At 44.9% G+C, this 21941-nt stretch overlaps 2 protein-coding genes across 2 annotated transcripts in view; both read right to left on the bottom strand.

Moving 5' to 3' along the window:
* The window catches only part of LOC108153167 (somatostatin receptor type 2), a 90427-nt gene that overhangs the window by 36817 nt on the left and 31669 nt on the right, over positions 1-21941 (bottom strand). The window lies entirely within an intron of this gene.
* LOC117186295 lies at positions 14477-15557 on the bottom strand. The gene is made up of 2 exons (XM_033386859.1): positions 15300-15557; positions 14477-15241 (listed from the first exon to the last, which is right to left on the bottom strand). Exon 2 carries the CDS (start codon positions 15236-15238, stop codon positions 14630-14632), a length of 609 nt encoding a protein of 202 aa, XP_033242750.1. The 5' UTR covers positions 15239-15241; positions 15300-15557; the 3' UTR covers positions 14477-14629.

Genomic DNA, 21941 nt, shown 5'->3' with positions numbered 1-21941 from the left:
GTCTGATAAATAAAGCACACAATAACAACAACAACGAAAATATGTATGTAGGCAACAGTTGTCGGTGCCATAAGCGATAAATATTTGCCAACTCATGGCAAATTGTGACCATAGCCGTGGGGGTAAGATATGTATTATATTATTTATAAGAAACGAGGCTGCAACTCATGGCTGAAATGGTTCGTTAAGGTGCTTAGCCTGGGGGACAGCTCTCTCACAGCTCTCTCTCTCTCTCTCTCTCTCTTCAGCGACTGAATCACTCAAAATATCTGAAGATTTTCAAAAGATCTACCGACTGGTTATGCATTAATTCATAAGCCGCATCCCGTGGAATTCAAATACTTGGTTCCCATTTGAAATGCCCTTCTGGCAGGCACTACGTCTCAAAAGCCTTTTGTAAGGCCCCCACACTGCAGTGCTCTGGAAGCTAATCGGCAGTCTGCAGGTGGCTCTTGCTTGGCGCCCCCGCCCTCTCATCTAGTGCGAGGCAATTTAATCAGGCATCAAGGTGTATGCTTATTATAAATTAATTTACCCTCAGTTCCCTCGGTTCCGAACCACAAGACGCGATTAGAGAGAGGGCCAAGTGTGGGCCCAGCCTCTTGCCTTTGCCATGGCGCTCCGTATTGTGCATAGCCCGGACCCAGACCGGTCTCAGGGTCTCATGGTCTCTGAAATTCCTTTCATGCCCTGTTTGTGCAGCCCACCCACACCCCCACCCCAGCCACACAAACTGCCTCCCGATGGAAAATGAGTAGGAAGCCAAGACACTGCAGCCTGCTGTCGGGCGGGTCCTTGTCCTTCCGTACTGTTGCCTTCCCCATTAGCTATGCAGCGTCGGAAATTGGCCGAGGACATTACGAAAATGTTATGCAGCAAAGTGCAAATTTAATTTCGCCCGAACTCGTGCTAAAAATCAGCGAGTAAATGGGATCTTTTAAATGCCATTGTCTGCCCGCAAATTGATGCACCCAATCGATTCGGATAGATGTATATATGTATGTGTCCGATTCAATGCAATTCAATTGCAGTTGGAGGATTTTGTACCGCCGATACACGAGGGAACATTTAAAATGATACACCATAAAACACCCCATGCCTACATAAATAAATAAAAACACGAATGAAGTTTGACTTTTCCACGCGTAATCAAATGAACGATGGCCCTGTAAAATGCATCGGAAAAAAAGGCACCATTCCTGTTCCTGTCATACAAATTGGGCATTTTCGCTCGGGTCGGTTTGCCCTTGTGGCTGCGGCCATCATTTCTGTTCGGGCTACAATTAAAATACGTTTCCCTGGGTCCCAGGGACAGAGACAAGCAGAGCTCCTCTTCCATTTGGCATCGCATTTCATTGAAATAATCCTCCACTCCACTCCGCTACAGTTCACTCCACTCCACTCCACTCTTCGCTCCTCAATGCCTGGCTGATGGTGACAATTGCATCTCGGATACAATTTGTCAGGCTAAAATATTTGCCTCTACCATTCTCCTCCATCACCTGACGGTCCTCTATGTTCCAATTGTTGTCACTCCTGTTTCTGTTCCGATGAAATTAATTATACACTTATTCCAGCACCTGTCTGTGTGCCTGACTGACTGCCAGACTGACTGACTGACAGACAGGGTTACAGATGTCGAGAGCATTGCACAATCCGATTGCCTCTGGTCTGTTGCTACTTGCGGCATCTTTTGCTTACGTAAGGTAAGCCGCCCCCGCCTTCGGCAGGTAAAGAACGTCACTTGGTTCAACCTCAACGTGTTCCTTGGCACCCAGTGCCTCGCCACCCCTGATTATGAAGGGGCGAGAACACCTGACACAGACACGGATCTCAGTACCAGTAACCATTTACAGTCATAGACGTTGCCTGTCGACGTCATCGTGAGTTTTATATAAACTTTTCGGTTGCGAGAGACGTCAGGCATGGAGTGCAGCTCTATGCGTAATTATAGAGCACAGAGAACGGACACAGACACGTGTCCAACTGCCATCGAGGTGGCCATAATGAGTACGTACTAAATCGGATTATGCAGAGGTGTGGAAAACTTGCATAAGTGCCCCGTGCCCCGTGCCCCCGAGCCATGCTCGTTTGTAATTGTTAGATATCATCTCCAGAGACAAAGGACATGGCCGCTGGACGTTGGATGCTTAGCGTAAGATGAACCTCCTACATCATGGCATGAATCCATTGTATTGCGGATTTTGTCAGAGCTACTGAATAGAGATCCAAAAATAGTATCCGATGTGCAATGAAAGACGGAAATAACATGTTTATTGATGATAGACTTAAACGGAAAACCCACAAGCATTTTCATAACAATTTATCAATATTTTATTTGAGCAACCAAATAAGAAAGGTTTCGCGCCCAAGTAATCGCCTAATATTCTAGTTTTTATTATTATTCTTTCATTTAATAATCTTTTGCACATCTTCCCCAAAGAGAAATTCAAGCAAAATTTAATTTAATTTGTCAACGATCTACAGAAAACCGTTGACATGAGGCTTTGTCCACAACCAACTAATTAAAAAATGAACATCTCACCCTGCCCCCCTCCCCGGCATCGTGGGTCTATGTATTTACAATCCCATTTGCGTCAAAGCCGAAAACAAAACTGATTTGTCCCAAAAGCAAACCCTTTTCAACGCCCGGACAGACTGTCAAACATTTCAGAAAAGTCTTTTTGCCAGTAGATCCATAATTCTATATGAATTTAGAGTGGATTGGGCTCTTCAAAATTGAAATTTTCGAGATAGAATGCCACTGAAATCTGCAGTGCTTGTAGGTCGCAAAGGAGGTGTCCATCTGAAAGCCGCCCATCGTCCATTCCGAGTCTTGTTTAATTCCGAATATTGGTCCTGTTGGAAGGTCTCTGTTGGACTGTTATTGCTCTGTGAACCGATAAGAGCCGCTCTGTTGCTCTCGCACTCCGAAAGATTTTCGCGCGCGCTCTCTTGCTTTCCCGTTCGGATTTCCACTGTCTCTCTGCCTGGAAAAGCCGCCAAAATATCAGCTGATTGGGGACTTGGTCTTGTTCTTTCACTTGCTAAGACCTCCTGAGAAGGCATGACCAGCCATAACAAATATTGTAACTCGCACTCCCCTCCCCCTCCCCCATTCCACACACCGCACACTGCTCTTGACGTTTATCGCGTCGGAGTCGCCTTAACCAATTTAATTGTGTTTAATTTATGTGACAAACGAAGGGCCGTGGAGCGTCCATCCATATGGCGATTGAGCTGGAGAAATGGAGATGGGTCCTCGATATGGGGCCTTCGACCAGACCGGGACCGCCTCATGCACACTCCGGCAAATGGTGCGTGTCCAAATCGCATATCGAGGGCGAGGCCCGTCGCTGAGTAAATAAAACGCAAAATGAAATGAAATAAAACAAAATGGAAATGGAAATGGGAATGAAAATGGCAATGGAAATCGACATAAATAAATTGCTGGGAAAAACGTTTTTATCGCTGGCACAGCCTTTGACACTTTTGCTTAATGGCAGGATCCCCTCCATGCCCTAACCTTATAGAATGATTTAGGTTCAGGGCCCTTGGTCCAGGACCATCCCACATGGCGTATGCGCAATTAAAATATTTACCCATCTACAAATTTTGTCAAATTTTGTGCGTGCAATCACAAAAACCTTCACAATTTATTTTCCCACAATTTCTTCTCCATTTATGTATTTTTTTTTTATATACATGTGGAACTTTTATCTTATCGCTGCTTATCAGAGTCCTTTGGGACATAAATCGTGCTTTGGCAGGTCTCTCCTCTCCTCTCTCCTCTCCTCTCAGAACAAGAACACAACTAATTTGACAATTGGTTTGTCTGAGAATTTCAATATGTTTCTGCAGTCGGTGCTCCACGGCAAGAGAGGAGCGGCACATTATCATAATTTGTTTTTGGCATGTATAAATTTTGACTTTCTTCTGGCAGCATGTGGAAAAAGTTGGCCCAGCAAAAAGAACAATCTTTCGGCAAATTAAGTTTTTGCCTTCGTGTTTGTCCTACAGAAGTTGATTTATGAAGACTTTTCTTTCGCTCTGCGGCTGTTTGTCCTCCTTTGGTTGGTGAGGCTATAAGTAGTTTTAATTAAGAGTGAGATCAAAATTGAGGAGTTTTTCTTGGCTTATGAAAAGTAATTGTAACTTCTTATATCTTTAACTTTGTTCACGGGAAAACCCAGGTGTTTGGTACCAGTATTTACGAAAGACTCTTTTCTTAACCCAATGCCCCAAAGAGTTTTCCTGCCACCAAAAAAACCATTCTTAGAGGAAGCTTTAAAAAAAAACACAACACTCGAAGGAGAACATTCAAATAAATCTTCCTTTCTTGCTTTTCTCTCCACCAATTCATAAAGGTTAAAAATGTCAAAAAAACGCTTTTCCCCTTAACATTTTCCGTAGCATTTACCATTTGGTTCCCCCAATCTAATTGTTCCCACAGAGGCCCGGCAAACTTTAGTTATTAATTTTTATTGTTTTCTCTCACTTTCCCCGTGATTTTTTGCTGTTGTTGTTTTTAAATTCGTTTTTTGATACCAATTCCCGAAACGTTTTCATCCCATGTCCATCGCTACATTTTGCATGCAAATGAAAATGCTTGCGGCTTTTCACGACACTTTCCGCCTGCCACTGCCACTCCCACTCGTAGTGCCAGTGCCAGTGCCACAGTCCCTGTCCCAATCCGTGTCCCTCCTCTACATACCACACACTCGTATATCGTCGCCGCTTAATGCCCCGCCGTCCGGAGAACATTGTTTTTCCATTTGTGTGTGTCGCGTTTTAATTGCAAAGTGAAAGCAAAACAGCAAAAGAGCGGAAAAGCATAGCGAAATGGCCGTCGAGTTCACTCCGGACAGCTAGTTGGCCTACTTTCGACCGCTTTTCTGCCAAAAAATGTTGCAGAATGCCCGCAAATTGTCGGCAGACGGTCGTTCCGGTCGGAACAAATCTCTTAGTGCCTGTGTCGAATCACAATTTCTAATAATGCCACATGTTGTGCCAAAAATTAGCGACCAATTTGCGTATACGGAATTGTTAGACGATTTGTGATCCGGAAAATTGTGACAGCTTTCGGATAAACTCTGACGGAAATCAATAGCTTGGTTATTTGGTGGAAAATATGGATTGTTTTCTCGATTTCTTTCTCTTCCCACCAATCCACACAATTTAATGGATATTTTCTGGGTTTTGGGGGGAGTCCCCGTGGTGGACCTAGCCGTTGCTCAAGGCAAAAAGTATTCTGAATACTTATAGAATAATATGTCATATGTGACTTTTTTGATTAATATTTTACTCTTTACTTTGTAAGTATTATTCAATTAAATTATACTTCCAGGCAGTGACTCTCAAACTATGGCCGATGCAGGCGAGTCATTCTCAAGCCCACACTCTCTTGTATTAGGAAATAAAATAATTGATTAACTGTTTCTGAGCGAGCAGTGGATAGGGAAAGCATGGAAGATGCGTAGCACAGGATCAGATGAGTAAAGGACTGTGGAATAAGCCGCCAACGCAGCTGCGCGGATCTCACTGATAACAAAAATACTCGAAAGTTAAGTAAGGTTAGACACAGGATAAAAACGATATGAAATCCTATTCCAAAAAATTACCAAAGCGTATCAGGGAACATAGGGGAAGAGAAAAGGTGCTGAGAAGAGAATCAGAAGGTAGAGACCCTGCAGGAGGTGTACTTCTCTTCCCTCTGATGTACATCCCTTTCTCAAACACCGATTACTTTTCCTCAAAATATAAATTAATATTGCAAATGCCTAGAACAGGGAACAAATTCTAAAATATATCTCCGAAATACAGCCATCTCCAACTCTCGCCTCCCCGTGACGGTAAATTCTCAGAATTTTCGTTTAGGAATTACGAATGAATGCAAGCCACACATTTCTCACGGATTAAGCGAATTATGAGGATTAATAATAAGCCAAATCAATATCAATTAGCATGAGTGTGAGTGTGAGTGTGGGCCACGCATCGAAAGATTAAAGGACTCAAAATGAGGCATTCGAAATGTTTAGTAATTCAATGAAAAGCGGGCGGGTAAGCGGGTCTGTCGAATGTCTGTACAATGGGGAACTTAAAGCAGAAAACTGCCTTCAGAAAAATCTGGCGAAATCAGGCAGGGCGAAGCCTTTTGGGGGAGAATAAAAATCAGAAACCAATAGCACGCGCAGGACCCACAAAAAAATCTCGACAAATATTAAGCGACAGCCTTGAGGGCGTTGAAGGCGGCTTTCAAAACCTCCGAAATGTGAGAAAAACATCAACTTAAATTTCATGGGGAACAGAGATAGAGAGAGACAGAGAGCAAGAGAGGGGGACGGGGTAGAGTGGGGTAGACTGAAGAAATGGATATAAATGAAAAAGATAAACCCACTTTATGAATGAATTTTTTATGCGACGCCTTGTCCTTTTTTGGATGATTGGCCCTTCTCCTTTCTTTGATATTCTATTCTATTTTTTGTTTGTTTTTTTTTTTAAAGAACAGGAAGACGGGGGGACAAACAACAGGCGCTAATTCCCGGCAGACACCCAAAGGAGTAGTTAGCCATGGAGATAAACGGCGTTTACGGGGTTTACGCGAGACGCCATCCAGACACTTGGCCAAGGCCTGCTATTGTGGCCAGGTCTGCATCGCGAGACGATGAACGTCCGTGACCGCAGACTGGCAATAGCCTTGGCCAGCAAATGCGCCATAAATCAGCGCCTTTCAGCCTGCAAATTGTAAACCTAATCTGAATCGGTTCATCCCAGCCCAGCACAGCCCAGCCCAACCATTCTGTCTCTATTCCAGCCATTCAAATGATCATCCTCCCCAGTCATTTGAGCCCCGAAGCACAGAGACGTGTTGCGAATATGAAATCTTAGATGGACAAAAGTTCATAAGTTCTTATATCCACCGCCACCGCCACCGCCCCCGTCAGCGCCCACCCTCTCGACGGAGCAATTAGGAGTAGCGTGTTGTCATTTCAATTTGCTTAAATCAACATTTGGTTAGGTTTTTCTGGTCAAATGGTCATTCCTTGAGGGAGTATCCGTATCCGTATCCGTCCAGCAAATGTGTAAATGAAAATTGGTCAATAAAATAAGCTAACTGCATTTGCGTGACACTCATGCTGATTGGAGACACTAAGGGTTTATTCGAGGTGTTAGAAGTATACGAGAAAGCTCTGCTCTCTGACGGGTCGAGGGTCTTGCTAATTGATGAGGACGAATCGTCATTAAAGGAGATAGAAAAAGAGATACTTCTTGAGCAGGGGTTTGTATAATTATTTTACATTTTCTGTCTTAAGATAAAGCTTCTAATCGAGCTAGATGGGCTGTCACGTTTTAACCTCTCTAGGGCCTACAGTCAAGGCTAAAACAATATCGAATAGTATCTCGATAGCACTTAATTTCATTTATTCTGTGCACCCCACACTCATTGAATCCCTCGCCAATCATCACTGCCCTCTCTCTGGGCCCCATTTCAATTCAATCTATTGCCTGGCAACCCGACGGCGGCTGTCTTTTGTCAACTAGTCGTCGCACATTCCACTTAAATCCCAAGAACTTAATCAAGTTTTGGTTACAAAAGATTCCCCACAAAACTTTTCGCACTCATTTCATTTGTTTGGATTCTGTTTGCTTCATCTCTTCCTGCCGCCACACGCATAACCCTGGATGAGTGGGGCTCCACGCCCCACGCCCTCGCGCACGCCCACTTTCTGTTTATTTTGCATATCATTTGAGATGAATTTCCAATTTGGAAGGGAATTTCAATTTTGTCAAGGATTTCGCACATACTTGCATATGAATTTTGAAAATTGCTTGTATTACATTGATTGAATTCCATCGTCCCTTCCGCATGGGAGCTGCAGGTGGAGATGGTTGGTCAGGTTATTGTCAAAGCCTTTGATTGATAGCTTAGTTGTGGCCTTAGCGCCGTCGCTATCCACCTTGGATTCCTGGCAGGCGTTTACCTGTCGCCCCTGATTGATGGCCAGCGGTCAGATTTACACTTCAAGATCAATAAACCGTCCGAAACTGGTCGAGCCACTTCGTTAGCTCGTGCAATCCAAACTTCTGGCCTCATCTTGATGAATTTTCAAATTCGAGTTCACTGAACTGGCAAAAAACTGGCTGTCTTCGAAGACAGCACGTGGAGTAAATTGGGTTGAAGGTGCCCCACCAGACAGACCAGACGACGACGACGACGACGACGACGACGGAAAGAACATCGTCCTCTGTCTGCTAATTAACCAAAAGAAAGGTTCTGTTCTGTTCTTCTGCCAACCGTTGTCGTTGTCGTCCCTCTCGGGTATCCTTGTCATGGGTAACAGGTGTGAAATGTCTCCGGTTTTCGGTATGTGTGGTATAGGTGTTCCGAACTTTGATGAATACAATGGCAATTAGAGGGAAAGGGGTTTTTTGCATTTGGTCTGTCATTTGGCGTCCGTCCAGTCCAATCGTTGCTCAAATTCAGTGATTTGGAAATGTGTGATATGGGTTCTGACTCTCCGTCCCCCATGGGTAAATGGAATGTACTCGTAAAATGGAAAATATATTATGATTTTTTTTTTTTGGTGGTGGACTTGAGTGAACATGTTCACTAATGAATATTCATTGATTCAACAATTTCAGTTCCAGTAAAATCAAAATTCGGAAGTGAAGATTTTAGGAATACTTCTGAATGAATGTATTTTCCGATCACTGTTCCTCCAACAAGCCTTAGCATTTAGTTAAATGTATCTTATTATCTGTAACTCAAGAAGCAGAGTGCTGAGATATTTGAATATTGTCGTTCCATGTTCCATTTTCACAGTTCAATTGCCAGGCATAATGGCGCGTCAGGCGCGTGTCCGCCCATGCCTGTCCTCTTCTGAGATCCATTCCGTCATTCCATTCCGTCACTCCGTGTGCAAGGCTCGTATAATAATTCCCCAATTACCCTTGAGTGGGGAAGCTCTTTCGCATTCAGGTTAATTGTACCATCTCATCCTATCCCATCATCTCCATTCATTGCTATAACAAAACAACAAAAAAAATTCTCAAAATTTATTTGAGCGGAAATGAAATCGAGCTGAATCAAACAGACGATAAAGAAAGACACCGAACCTCGTCCCGGCACGGCACGGCGCGGCGCGTGCTGTAAAATCAACGAACGGAGCCGAAAGTCGAGGGAGAGGAATTTTTGTTGCTTTTATTACAAATATTAAAATGTTTACACTTGAATGGGTGCCGGTGCCGGTGCCGGCAAACAGAAAAAGCAACAATAGCAGCAATCACTCGATTATGATAACAAGGTCGTGTTGCCAGGGCATCTGGCACTCGAAGCACCCTCGAACCCTCCCCTTGAGCCGTACTCGGACTCGAGAAAAATTTGCCCAAATATTCAAAAGAAAATATAGGCATAGATAGGCTCTAGGACAAACACAGACACGCAAACAAACACACACACACACCCCCGCACACACGTGTGCCAAATGATTTAAGATTCGTGCCTAATTAGGGTATCGGTAACAGCCCGTATTTCGTATATTCCGTTTCAGTTTTCATTTTGGGTCACGGCTATTTTCAGCCTAATGTTTGGGAAGCTCTAAGCCCTTGATGGGACATCTTTAAGGGCCGCTGGGCTAAAAATGTCCAAGGAAAAGCAGGGACCGTAACTGGTGTAAGTTTTCAACAGCAATTTTATCCAAATTTGCATTTAAAATTTACGAAATAACAATTGTTTTTTAAACACTCGATTTTGATTCTAAAATATGAATATCTCTTGAACAAAGAAGTCTTCGATTTAATAACTTTCATATGATACATCATCTGGTGTCCTTCTTGTATCTAGTACATTTTGTGGCACTAATAAATAAATAAACAAAAAATTAATAGCATTGCCCGAAAGAATTCAATCCAAAATCAATCTTCAGCCAATATTAAAGCTAGTTCCTTTGATTCCATCGAGTTTATGGCCATTAAATTGAGTGAAAGACAAGCCCCAAAAAGCACAAACAATGCCCGACAATAATCACTCATGAGCCAACCCCCTCTTTCGAGAGGGACTGGAGGACCGAACTACCGAAATGAAAGGCCTGTTAATCACACTCAAATCAAGCCCGCCCCGAGCCACCCATCTTCGAGCCGTACAAAGGACCGCATTGTTTGCTAATTAATCAAAACAAACGCATTATCGTGCCATGTGTGTGTTCACTGTACAGTGCACAGCAGACACCAGTGGGAAAGAGGGGTCCCCGAAACCACTTGAGATGTTTGCTCCTCTTTCGGTTTCCTTCATGCTTTTGCGGGCTCCACAGGCGCCGTGGCAACAGTCACTGTCTACGCCACAGTTCAATGAGCCGGCGGCGGTCAGGCAAATGCCGAGCACATTCATTAGGAGGCTGGCCAAAGATTTGTAGGCGTGGCCGCATTCAAAATCTGACATGTTAAAGAAAGTCTTTACTAGTGGATGAATCGGTTGTAGGAGGCGGATGGAGGGGTCGTGCTTTGAACGCCTGAATGGCAGCGAATTGAATTGCGGATTCAATGACACTGGGATTAGAATATGGAAAGTAGAACTGAGGGGAGCACATGTCTTTGAACTTGTCTTTGAAGTTCCCTTTAGTAGAGAGATCTCTGCGGACTGTAATTACTGGTAAAAATCGAAATTTAATTGGAAAACGCTGTAGGAAGTATTAAAGAGTCTAAGGGACGTTACCGTCCCGAACTTTCAGATCGATTTATGCGCCCAAGAGAGAAGGAGGAAAAAACCCTAGAATGAAATCAGTTGCGTGTCAATCAGTGAACTTTAGCCATCAGCCCTTGAAGCCTTCATTGATTCCCATCTGCCCTGAAGGACCCAGAAGACGAAGTGGTACCACCAGAAGCACCTTCATCTTTTCCCATCAGTTGTTTCTGTTCCACGTTAATTGCTTTGTCGGGTCCTTGTTCCCCCCCTGTAATTGCCTAATGTCCATCAATGTAAGCCCCTTAAACTCAAAAGGAGGCAGCAGCAAAAAAGCGAATACACTCAGGGGCAAATAATTACAAACGAAAGCAGACAGACCGAATTGAGTGTCACTCAAAAGGGAATTACATTTGATTGGATTTGGCTGATCAGAGGGAAAGGCAAAGGCAAAGGGAAAGCTAGGTATTACCGCAACACACATAAGATTGCAATCAACAAATTTTCCAAGACACAAAAAACTGTATTTCACAAATTAATAAACCAAAAATAGCAGCGAGCGCATAGAATTTAATTTAATCTTAGCTTGAGCCATGGAAAAATGTTTCATCCTCTTTTTAGAAAAAAAACGAAAAGAAAAACCCCAACGTGACTCCTTTGAACAAAAAGTTATACTCAGGTGAGGTTAGTCTTCCTTGTGTTGGCGGCTGGCGGCTGGTGGCTGGTGGCTGGGGGCTGCCATGACAGCAGCAGCATCCTCTCATACGAGTACATTACCATCCGCCCCCGACTAAGCCGTGTCCCTACCAAAAGACGTGCGGGCGTTCCACATAACAAAAGGAAAGCTGCTTATGTAGAACGCTCAAGCCTTCGCTGGGTAGATCTGGGTATCCCAAAGATATTGCCTTTTTTTTGTATGACTGAAATCCCAATGTGAGAGACTTTCCACAGCACCCATGACCTTGAGACACAGCAGCAGCAGCAGCAGCAAGGTGTTTATCGAAGCGACTGCCACTCCGTTGTGTGTGTGTGTGTGGGGAAGGAATCTGAATCTGAGAATCTGAATCTGAATCAGAATCGGAATATATTTCCATTCATTGGCACCGATCCTCCTCGCACCATCCTCTTGCTGGGCAAAAATGTAACCCATATCAATTTCTGTTCGCATTGCACAATTTCCTTAATTGGCTTTATATAATTCTTCTATCGTACTGTTTGCAGGCCAACAGCATTTTTGCGGTTGCAGCCAACGTAGAAAAAACACAACCTATTTATTGAATCGATTTCAAATTGCTGCCGATGCAGCTGCAGCTTCCGTTGCAAAAGTAAAAACCAATTAAACGCATTCAAATGTGAAATAGAAGCAAGAAAAACAGGAGGAGATGGGGAGAGAGGGAAAACAGAGTCAACAATTGCCAGTAATTTAGGGACCTTTCTGTTGACTGTTTTTTGCGCCATAGCGAATGTAGTTCCGTGGTTAACCGCAAAACCGTTCCGTGGTTTCGCCTTTTTATGTGTATTTTTCCCATAGAGCCCATTGAATGCGTGGTCAGGGAGATGTCATTGTTTGGCAATACATTAAATGGTTTTGGCCAGCGTTGGCATAAATAAACCACAGGCGAGAATTTACAATAGACAGAACATGACCATCGGGGTCACCAAAGAGGGAAAGATACCATCAAAAATATGAGAAGAGCTCCCAAAAGTTTTTACCTTTCTTGGCTTACAAATTCGATATTATTTAGGAGGCCAATGCAGCTGCTTTGCCACAATAAAGTTCACACAATGTATCTATGTATGTGTGTATTTAATTGTATAAAAGCAGTGGTCTCACTTGAAACAAAATGTATTTATACAATTTTTAGAATAAACATTTTTCTATAATTAAAATCAACAGAGAGCAGCCAGAGACAATAGCAGCGCTGGGGGCACTCACGTGTTTGCTTTCAACTTCCTTTTTGACGCTGCCGCAAAGAGGGCCGCCAGCAGCAGCAGGACATGAGTGAGTGGCTGGGGGAGGAGGGCAACCAGAACCAGGGGAAACCGCACGCGTAAAAACAATCAAGTCGTTGGTGACCCACGACCTCCACATACTCGTAGTCGTACAACCCAACAAGAGGGCCAGAGGACCAGAGAACCAGAGGACCAGAGGCCACTCAGCACGCTGAACCGAACTGTTTATCTGTAAATATAAACTGCACATGCACCATATACAGATACATTTACCAACGCAGATGCGGCATACAAAGGCATTGCTGCGGAGACACGGATGCAGATACGATATGGGGGAGTAAACAGAATACGGAATACCGAATACGGATTACGGACTACGGAAAACAAATACAATTGCTCTTATCCTCGAGGCTTATGCAGACGGGGGCAATGCGCGTTTCCTTTTCGTTTAATTGCGCTTGCAACATGATGGCAACCCTGGCGGAAGCACACACCCACCCACACACATGCACACAAATACAGATACATATGTTAAATTCTCAGTTTAATTTCGTTTTCATTTCCGCGCACAGTCTGCGTGAGCTGAAGGGTGGGAATGGGGAGCAACGGCGAAAAAAAAAGAAGATACGAGGCACCGACCGAAAGATTGAAGAATCTGCAAACAGTTTGCCTGCAGCACATGTTAACTTGGGGCACACGGGGCATGGCTTCTCGTACAACGGCAGCAGCCAATCAATTCGACATTAAAAACGAGGTGGAACGTTGTGAGTTGCTGCGGACACCGCAACTCTACAGTTATACCCGATACTAAGTCAGTATGGCTCTCTCCGGCAGACGCCGCTAATATTGAACGACACGACAAAGAGTGCGTGCGAGAGAGACAGAAAATCAGTCTGAGCGTGACGTCGGGTGCTGCGTAGCCAGTGCAAATTGATTTGTTCCTTTTGGCTACAAAAATGATCCGATCTGATCCAGATTCAGCAATCTGATAGATATGGTCATTATCTATGATTCTGCGTTTTTAGTTTTCTCGAATGTGCAATATTGTGGATGCAACAGATTTTCGTCTTTTGTGGAGGCGGAAGGGGGTTGGGCGAAATTCTGAGATATATGTTTTATAGTGAGATCTAACAGAAGTGCGGATACCAAATTTGGTTACTCTAGCCTTAATAGTCTCTGAGATTTGTGGATGCCCCAGATTTTCGTCCTTTGCGTGGGCGATATTTGGACACGAAACGGTCAAGGTCCGATATCACAGGAGTGTGGATACCAAATTTGGTTGCTCTGGCTCTTATAGGTTCTGAGATCCTTGAACTCATATTTTGCAATTGGCAAAACCGACCATGAAACCTGTGTGTTAGAGAGAGACAGAGCGAGAAAGAATGAAATTGTTTTCTTGATTCTGGCTATAATAATTATACGATCTGGTTCAGATTTTGCACTCTAGAAGATATAGTCATCTTCTACGATTCTGAGTTTTTAGTTTTATACTATCTTTAAAAATGTAGATGCCACAGATTTTCGTCCTTTGTGGGGGCGGAAGTGGGCGGTGCGAAGTTTTGAAATATTCTTGTAGCAGTGACATATCACAGAAGTCTGGATCCAAAATATCGTTGCTCTAGCTCTTATAGTCTTTGAGCACTAGGCGCTGAAGGGGACGGACGGACGGACGGACGGACAGGGCTCAATGACAGGACTCGGCTATTGATGCTGATCAAGAATATATATACTTTATGGGGTCGGAAACGATTTCTTCTGGACGTTACACACATCCACTTTTACCACAAATCTAATATACCCCAATACTCATTTTGAGTATCGGGTATAATAACAGAAACTGCGTAGTAGAGTGTTCTGCTGTGCCTTTAATTCGCATTTGGAAAACGCAGAATATCCACGCAGATAGCGCTGTTGTGTACGTTGCAATGGTAGACCTTTGTAAGGAACATCAAAAACGGTGGTCGAGCCGGGTACGTCTGCGGAAAGTAAAGGCGTAGTTTAAAGTGGCCGCCCTCGTAGGGCGTGCCCAAGGGCCCGAGAATAACGGCCTTCCAGTCGTAGATACAGTCGTCCACTAACTCCACCGTGCACCCGTCCGTCGGATCGCTCGTCATTTTCGCCATCTCCTTGCGGAGGCGGCGTACGCCTAATTCGGAGCATCGCAACTTGTAAGCTAGCGGCCAAAGCTCCCATGACGGCATGGCTACCGGTGCCACGTTGTGGGTCGGGATTCTGGAGGAGCGTCACGATCTGTGCGGTGTCCTGCACAGGAAGACTGTTGGTACCGCGGCGATTAGTCCCGCGGCGGTTGGTCCCACGGCGATTGGTACCGCGACTATTGATCCCGCCACGGTTGACAACGGGAGGGTCCTCAGCGGGCGGCTGGTTGGCAGCGATCTGGATTGCACGGCGCTGGCTGGCAGTGGTGGTGGTCCTGCGGCGCTGGCTAGCAGTGGTGGTGGTCCTGCGGCGCTGGCTAGCAGTGGTGGTGGTCCTGAGGCGCCCGTGAACGGATATGGCCTCCACTGCGCGGAGGAACGCAGCGCGTCGGGTCAAGGGCGGGGCGGCATGGGACGCCAAAATACGAGCACTTCTGCGGGGCGCCATTACCTGCAAGACGGCAAACAGCTTAGAAAACACTTTTACGGGGAATACGATAATTTCTTACGTTCAGATTATTGAAAATTTGATTTTTATTTTCCCAGAATGACTCAAAATGTCGCACACGAAATGAAAGTGGGAGAGGTGGTATGTTTTCCAGCACAGTTTCTTTCGACTCGGTTTCCAGCACAGCTTCCTTTGACTCGGTTTCCAGCACAGCTTCCTTTGACTTGCTTTCCAGCACTACATTTTGCCCAGCTGTTTTGCCGTTTCTCTGTTTTGAACTTTCACGTTTCCCCCGCCGTATACGATTCTGTATTGAATACAGTCAAATAATTATATTGTACTGTATAGCCCCAGCAAAAGTACACAGGATTGGAATTGGGAGCTCTTTTAAGTTTTGGGTGGATTATAAATCCCACTGGCTTAACAAACTGCTTTATTTGCAAAAGTTTTACGCCTGAAAAAGGAAAGGGTCCCTATTATCCGCATAAACTGGCTTGCTGGCTGGGAAAAGGGCCAACCAAATTGAGCAGAAAAGAGAGCAACAAGCATTCTATAATTTTATCTTGGGCCATGTTATTCTTAATATCTGTATAACACTAGAATTTGCCAACTGACTATCTGCCAAAAAGAGATAGCCATAGGGGAAAAGCTTGCAGTGCGAGAAGGAGGAATAGTAGAGCTGGGAGCTGTGAGCAGCGACTGCTACACTTTTAAACAGTTTTTTCCCAAAAAGCGACTCAGCTGTTCTACTGATAGTCGGGAGTCGTGTGCCAGTACTGCATTGATAGCATGATACTATTTCGATACGTTAATGGCTTTGTATGGGAATAATGTGAAGAGAAATGTATAGCATTGAGAAAAAATAACAATCAAAAAACGAGGTGGAACGTTGTGAGTTGCTGCGGACACCGCAACTCTACAGTTATACCCGATACTAAGTCAGTATGGCTCTCTCCGGCAGACGCCGCTAATATTGAACGACACGACAAAGAGTGCGTGCGAGAGAGACAGAAAATCAGTCTGAGCGTGACGTCGGGGGCTGCGTAGCCACTGCAAATTGATTTGTTCCTTTTGGCTACAAAAATGATCCGATCTGATCCAGATTCAGCAATCTGATAGATATGGTCATTATCTATGATTCTGCGTTTTTAGTTTTCTCGAATGTGCAATATTGTGGATGCAACAGATTTTCGTCTTTTGTGGAGGCGGAAGGGGGTGGGGCGAAATTCTGAGATATATGTTTTATAGTGAGATCTAACAGAAGTGCGGATACCAAATTTGGTTACTCTAGCCTTAATAGTCTCTGAGATTTGTGGATGCCCCAGATTTTCGTCCTTTGCGTGGGCGGAAGGGGGTGTGGCGATATTTGGACACGAAACGGTCAAGGTCCGATATCACAGGAGTGTGGATACCAAATTTGGTTGCTCTGGCTCTTATAGGTTCTGAGATCCTTGAACTCATATTTTGCAATTGGCAAAACCGACCATGAAACCTGTGTGTTAGAGAGAGACAGAGCGAGAAAGAATGAAATTGTTTTCTTGATTCTGGCTATAATAATTATACGATCTGGTTCAGATTTTGCACTCTAGAAGATATAGTCATCTTCTACGATTCTGAGTTTTTAGTTTTATACTATCTTTAAAAATGTAGATGCCACAGATTTTCGTCCTTTGTGGGGGAGGAAGTGGGCGGGGCGAAGTTTTGAAATATTTTTGTAGCAGTGACATATCACAGAAGTCTGGATCCAAAATATCGTTGCTCTAGCTCTTATAGTCTTTGAGCACTAGGCGCTGAAGGGGACGGACGGACGGACGGACGGACGGACGGACGGACGGACGGACGGACGGACGGACGGACGGACGGACGGACAGACGGACAGACAGACAGGGCTCAATCGACTCGGCTATTGATGCTGATCAAGAATATATATACTTTATGGGGTCGGAAACGATTTCTTCTGGACGTTACACACATCCACTTTTACCACAAATCTAATATACCCCAATACTCATTTTGAGTATCGGGTATAATAAAGAATACAAATCCTGGCGGTGAGAGCAGAGTCGACTTTAAGATACCCAAAAAAGGACCATAAAATTATGAAAGATCATTGTAGATCTTACGTTTGCAAGTAGGAAAGAGTGGAGAACGATGCTTGGAGGAGAATTGAATGAAGATCCTCTACGGTCCCAGAATATAAATACAGTAAATAAAGAAAATAAAGCCCTGAGAAACCAATAGCTCCACTTAGTCCACTTTCTCCATTCGTATTGAATGGATTTCCACCACTTGTGGACATTGTAAAAAGAAAAATTTCAATTAAATGTGAGTGGAAAAGTTTAGTGAAAGATTCTCTTCCTCCAATGCAAAACATCACATCCGAAATGTATCATTACGAGGCACAAGTACAGGTAACCCCCCAGAGGCCTCCAAATATGAATTTAAAATACTTATGCCCAGGCCTTATGGCGGCCTTTTCCTTCCGTACAAGGGCATACATTACGTTCATATATCCTTTTGGCAGTGCTATGGAAGAACTCCACTCCACGCATCCGCCATTTATTATGCAACGGAAATGAGCACAAAGTGTATTCCCGTCTGTGTGTCTCTTACTTACCCTCCTTTATACGCTTTCTGTGGCGGTTTCCCTCCGCCCCTTGGGTTTGTACGTAGTATATTGTTGCCTGCGGACGCGTTTCGCTTATGTTGAGAATTAAAAGAAACCTAACCCTTCCGCCCATGCTCTTCTCTGGTCGGCATTTTGCGGAAGTTGCAATGAAATTGCCAACATCCGCCAACAACAGAGAAAACCGGCAACAGCAGCAGCACCAGCAGCAACAATGTGTGTGGCATGCAACAACAGCACGTGTGCGTATGCCATCCGCATCGAGCCCAGATGAAAGGGTAAGGCGTAACGAGAGCATGCGATGAGTGGGGTGTGCGGAGTGAGAAGTGAGAAGTGAGAGAAATGCCTGCATTTGTCAGTCTAGGCAGCCAATATGGCTGCCTGCTCATTTCCTGTGCGCACAGCGGAAGTGATTTGAGGCTGCTTGCAGGCTCGAAATGAATACTTCTTACCTTCCTTAAGCCCAGACCCAGTCTGAGATGAGAGACTGCTGCTTCATGAATATTTAGGGGAGCTTGGGCACCAGCTTTTACGGTTACGCCTTAGTGTCAAGGTCAATGTCAGGCTTTTCCACCTGAGAACCATATTTCCCGTTCAACTTGTCATGTGTTTCAGCTTGTCTGTTTTTTTTTTTTTCGAATAAAGGGTAGAGTCTTTCCGCTCCATCATCTCTAACGAGACTTTACACTTATGGCCCGTTTGTTTCAGCTTTACTTCGTGGAGCTGGTCCATTCGTATTCACCTTCTAATTCCTACCCATCCTATCTCCCTCTCTGCCGCTCTACACCAATGTACAATAGTCAACCCTTTGCATCGACACACAAGTACCTCGATCCGCATTAACCTCTTGCGAGGTCGGTTTGCTGCTGGCAAAGCCAGTCCCAGGGCAACGCTTATTAAAAACCCAGCCCAAGTCGCGAGCAATCATCTATTCAGTCAGTCAGTCAGTCAGCCAGTCAGCCAGCCAGCCAGTCAGTCAGCAGCGGATATCAGAGATATTTTGCTCCAACTGCAGCGGAAAGCGGAACATATGCACTGGAGATGGCAGAGATGGAAAAGTGGAAATAAATATATGGGGAAATGCCAAGTGAAATGCAAATTTGACTTTGATTCTTTTTCGCTGACGCACAGGAGCAACTTTGTGACTGGAACTCATATTTGGAATGGCGTTTTGCTTGCTGCTCAAAGTGTTAGGATCCGCAGGACGAAGGCTGAAGGCTGAAAGATGAAGAGGCAGGTGGTTCCTTTAACCCTGGCATTTACCTGCTGCTTGCCAATGCAAATGTTAGACAATTTTTCATTTGCATAATGTCCTCTCTGCTCTGCTCTGCTCTGCTGGTGAGATTTCAAAGTCTGGCAACTTTGTCACTTGCAGACAAGTCGGATTATGCCCGGCACTCCTCAGTGCCAAGGAAACGAAAAGTTCCATCCAGCCAAAAAAAAAAAAAGGAAAAGGGAAGGAACGAAGAAAGTTTCCTTGACAAATTAGCGCGGGACAGAAGAAGTACAAGTTAAAGTTAAAAAACTCCTCAGATAAACTTATTTCCCACATGTGTAATGGTCCTCAACGGAGTTGTTGCTCTTTGGATTAGGTTAACTCATCCGCCGCCAAGCAACCAAGCAACCAAGCAGCCAGTTATCGGCAGATTGCCACATATTTAGAGCTCTACTTGTTGTTACTTTCCGTACTTTCTTTTCTTTTATACTCAGTACTCGAAGAGTTGAGGGATATGTATCCAGACGGAAGCGTTTCCGACCATATGAAGTATATGTATATTCTTGTTCAGCATCAATAGGCCGTCCGTCTGTCCGTCCCGATGAGCGCCTAGACCTCAGAGACTATAAGCTGTGACATCACATTGTTACAAGTGTATTTCGCCCCCTCAAATGAGGTAAATCTATGGCACGATCCTAACCATATCTACAAGATCGCAACATTATTTAAGGCAGAATGAAGAAAAGGCATTGCAGTGTGCATTTACCCATTCCCTCTCTCTCTCTCTTCCTCGTCTAGTGGGCGCCCCCTAGCGGGTACCGCGTATAGAAATAGAGCCTCAGCCCTTGCCGCGGCTCACCACCTTCTCGCTGGTTTTCCTTTCACAAACGATTCTTGTACACTTTTATTGCAAATTGAATCGCCTTTGGCACGTCTTTGGCCACTTTGTCAATATAAAACTGCCGCCATAGAAAAAGTTTCTATATGTGGAGTATGGGTGCATTGAATGTGCATGAATACAGGGTGATCTTATGGAAAAGAAGCTACCAATCAAAGCTTGGAAAGCTTCCTGAAACTTCTCAGAAGAACTTCTCAGGCAACCCTGTTTCTAAGGCGAAAGTTTACCCAGCTCTGAGCAGTTTTCTTGGACATAAAATGCAGCTGCAACTGTGGCAAGGCTGGACTGCAACAAAGAACTTTCTGTTGCCATTGTTATTCTTGCCCTGGTCAGACCTGGTCGTTGCCCTTTCCAGTGCCATTCTCAAAGCGATTTGAGCGATGTGGTGACCCAGTGAGTTCACAAATATTCGCACCATCCGCCCCCTGCACACCGCATCAGCACATGGTTCCGGTCGGGGTCGAGGGTCGAGGGTAGGGGTCGTGAGACTGGTGCGGATTTGCCGGGCATCATTTGTCAATGTCGTCCGCGCCCTGGGCGCTGAGCACACGCAACCTCCATATGCTCCATCTCCATATCCATAGCCGTATACTCCTGTGGCATGTTTGGTTCGCGTAAGTCCTGCGAATTGCTGGATTTCCATGGCATTGCATGAAATTTATACACATCTGCCACCTGTCCGACTGTCTGCCGTGCTACCAACTGCTTTTGTGGGCCAGCACAGGAGTATACTGCTCCTAGTGAACTTCTGGGCATCGTCGCATCGCTTTTATTATGCAGCACATTGGGAGTTGGCCCCTCCCTCCGGCTCCGGCTCCGGCTCCGGCTCTGGCTCTGGCTCTGCCCCTGCTCTATGTTCATGCCGCTCCTGGTGGCATAACTAACCGCAGTGCCAGCCCAGCCGCTGCCTTGCCGCCTTGCTGCCCTCTAATTAAACGCCTTTGAAATTTGCTCCTCTCATTGAGGGTCGACTTTGAATGCATTCAACCATTTAATTGATGCTGTTCTTTGCCATCTAATTGCCTTGATGATTGCCTAGCAGATGATTGTCGACGGAGATGCAATTCCCAATGCAATGTGCGGTTACCCCTTTTCCCATTTTTACCCCTCCCCCCCATTTGTGGCGCAAGCGAAATTAGCTTTCGATATTTTCTGTTTGTGTAAGCATTTCCCACGGATGTTTACTGGTTCAATATTAAAAAATATGGGTGTGCCCATAGTTTTTTGTAGAAATTTCATAAAATTTTAATCACATATTTTGTCCCTGGGGGAAGTTTTTCCTAAGGATCACAATCTGTCATAGAAGTGTCTGAGGCCAAGGCTAGCCGAAACACTCAACGAAGGGCACAAATAGGTTTAAATGCTGAAAGCCGCAAAAGAGCACAAAACCCAGAGACCCGAGACCCGAGAGCCAGCAGCAGGCAAATGAACTGGCTCGCGAAAAGCGTAAAGACTGGGCCAAAACCGCTCAAATGTTATGGCTAGAAGGGAGCCGCAAAAAGTCATTATCTTAAATATTTGACATGCCATCCAGACCCACACGATGGCGGCCCACAAAAGCAATTAACAATAAGGTAAGGGCCAAGTCCAGGCCAAACAGTTCAAGGGTTCAAAGATCTGTTCGTGGCGTATCCCGAAAAGTATGCAGCAGGGAAATGTGAGCGTTGGGGGAAAGCGAAGGAAAAGTGAAAAGCTAAAACGCTGAAAAGCTTTCTCCCGGCGTGCGTGCATAATCAATGACATATGAGGCACCAAAACGCTATTCAACAACAGACAAAAGCAATCTGCCACCTCCGAGTGGCAGTGGAAATGCAGATCTGAAAATTATGAAATGAAAACTTTCCCTACCATCCCACCATCCTGCCATCCTCCACGCGCTGTGCATATCTCGAGGACAACTTTTGGAAATGAATTTTTTATGGGCGCTCCACTGGCGGCGCCTGAGGGGAGTAGTGCCCGTCAT

Source organism: Drosophila miranda, chromosome XR (assembly GCF_003369915.1).
Source record: "Drosophila miranda strain MSH22 chromosome XR, D.miranda_PacBio2.1, whole genome shotgun sequence".
Lineage (NCBI taxonomy): Eukaryota > Metazoa > Arthropoda > Insecta > Diptera > Drosophilidae > Drosophila > Drosophila miranda.
Note: the sequence above shows the minus strand (reverse complement) of the source record. Positions and strands in the feature narration are given on the sequence as shown.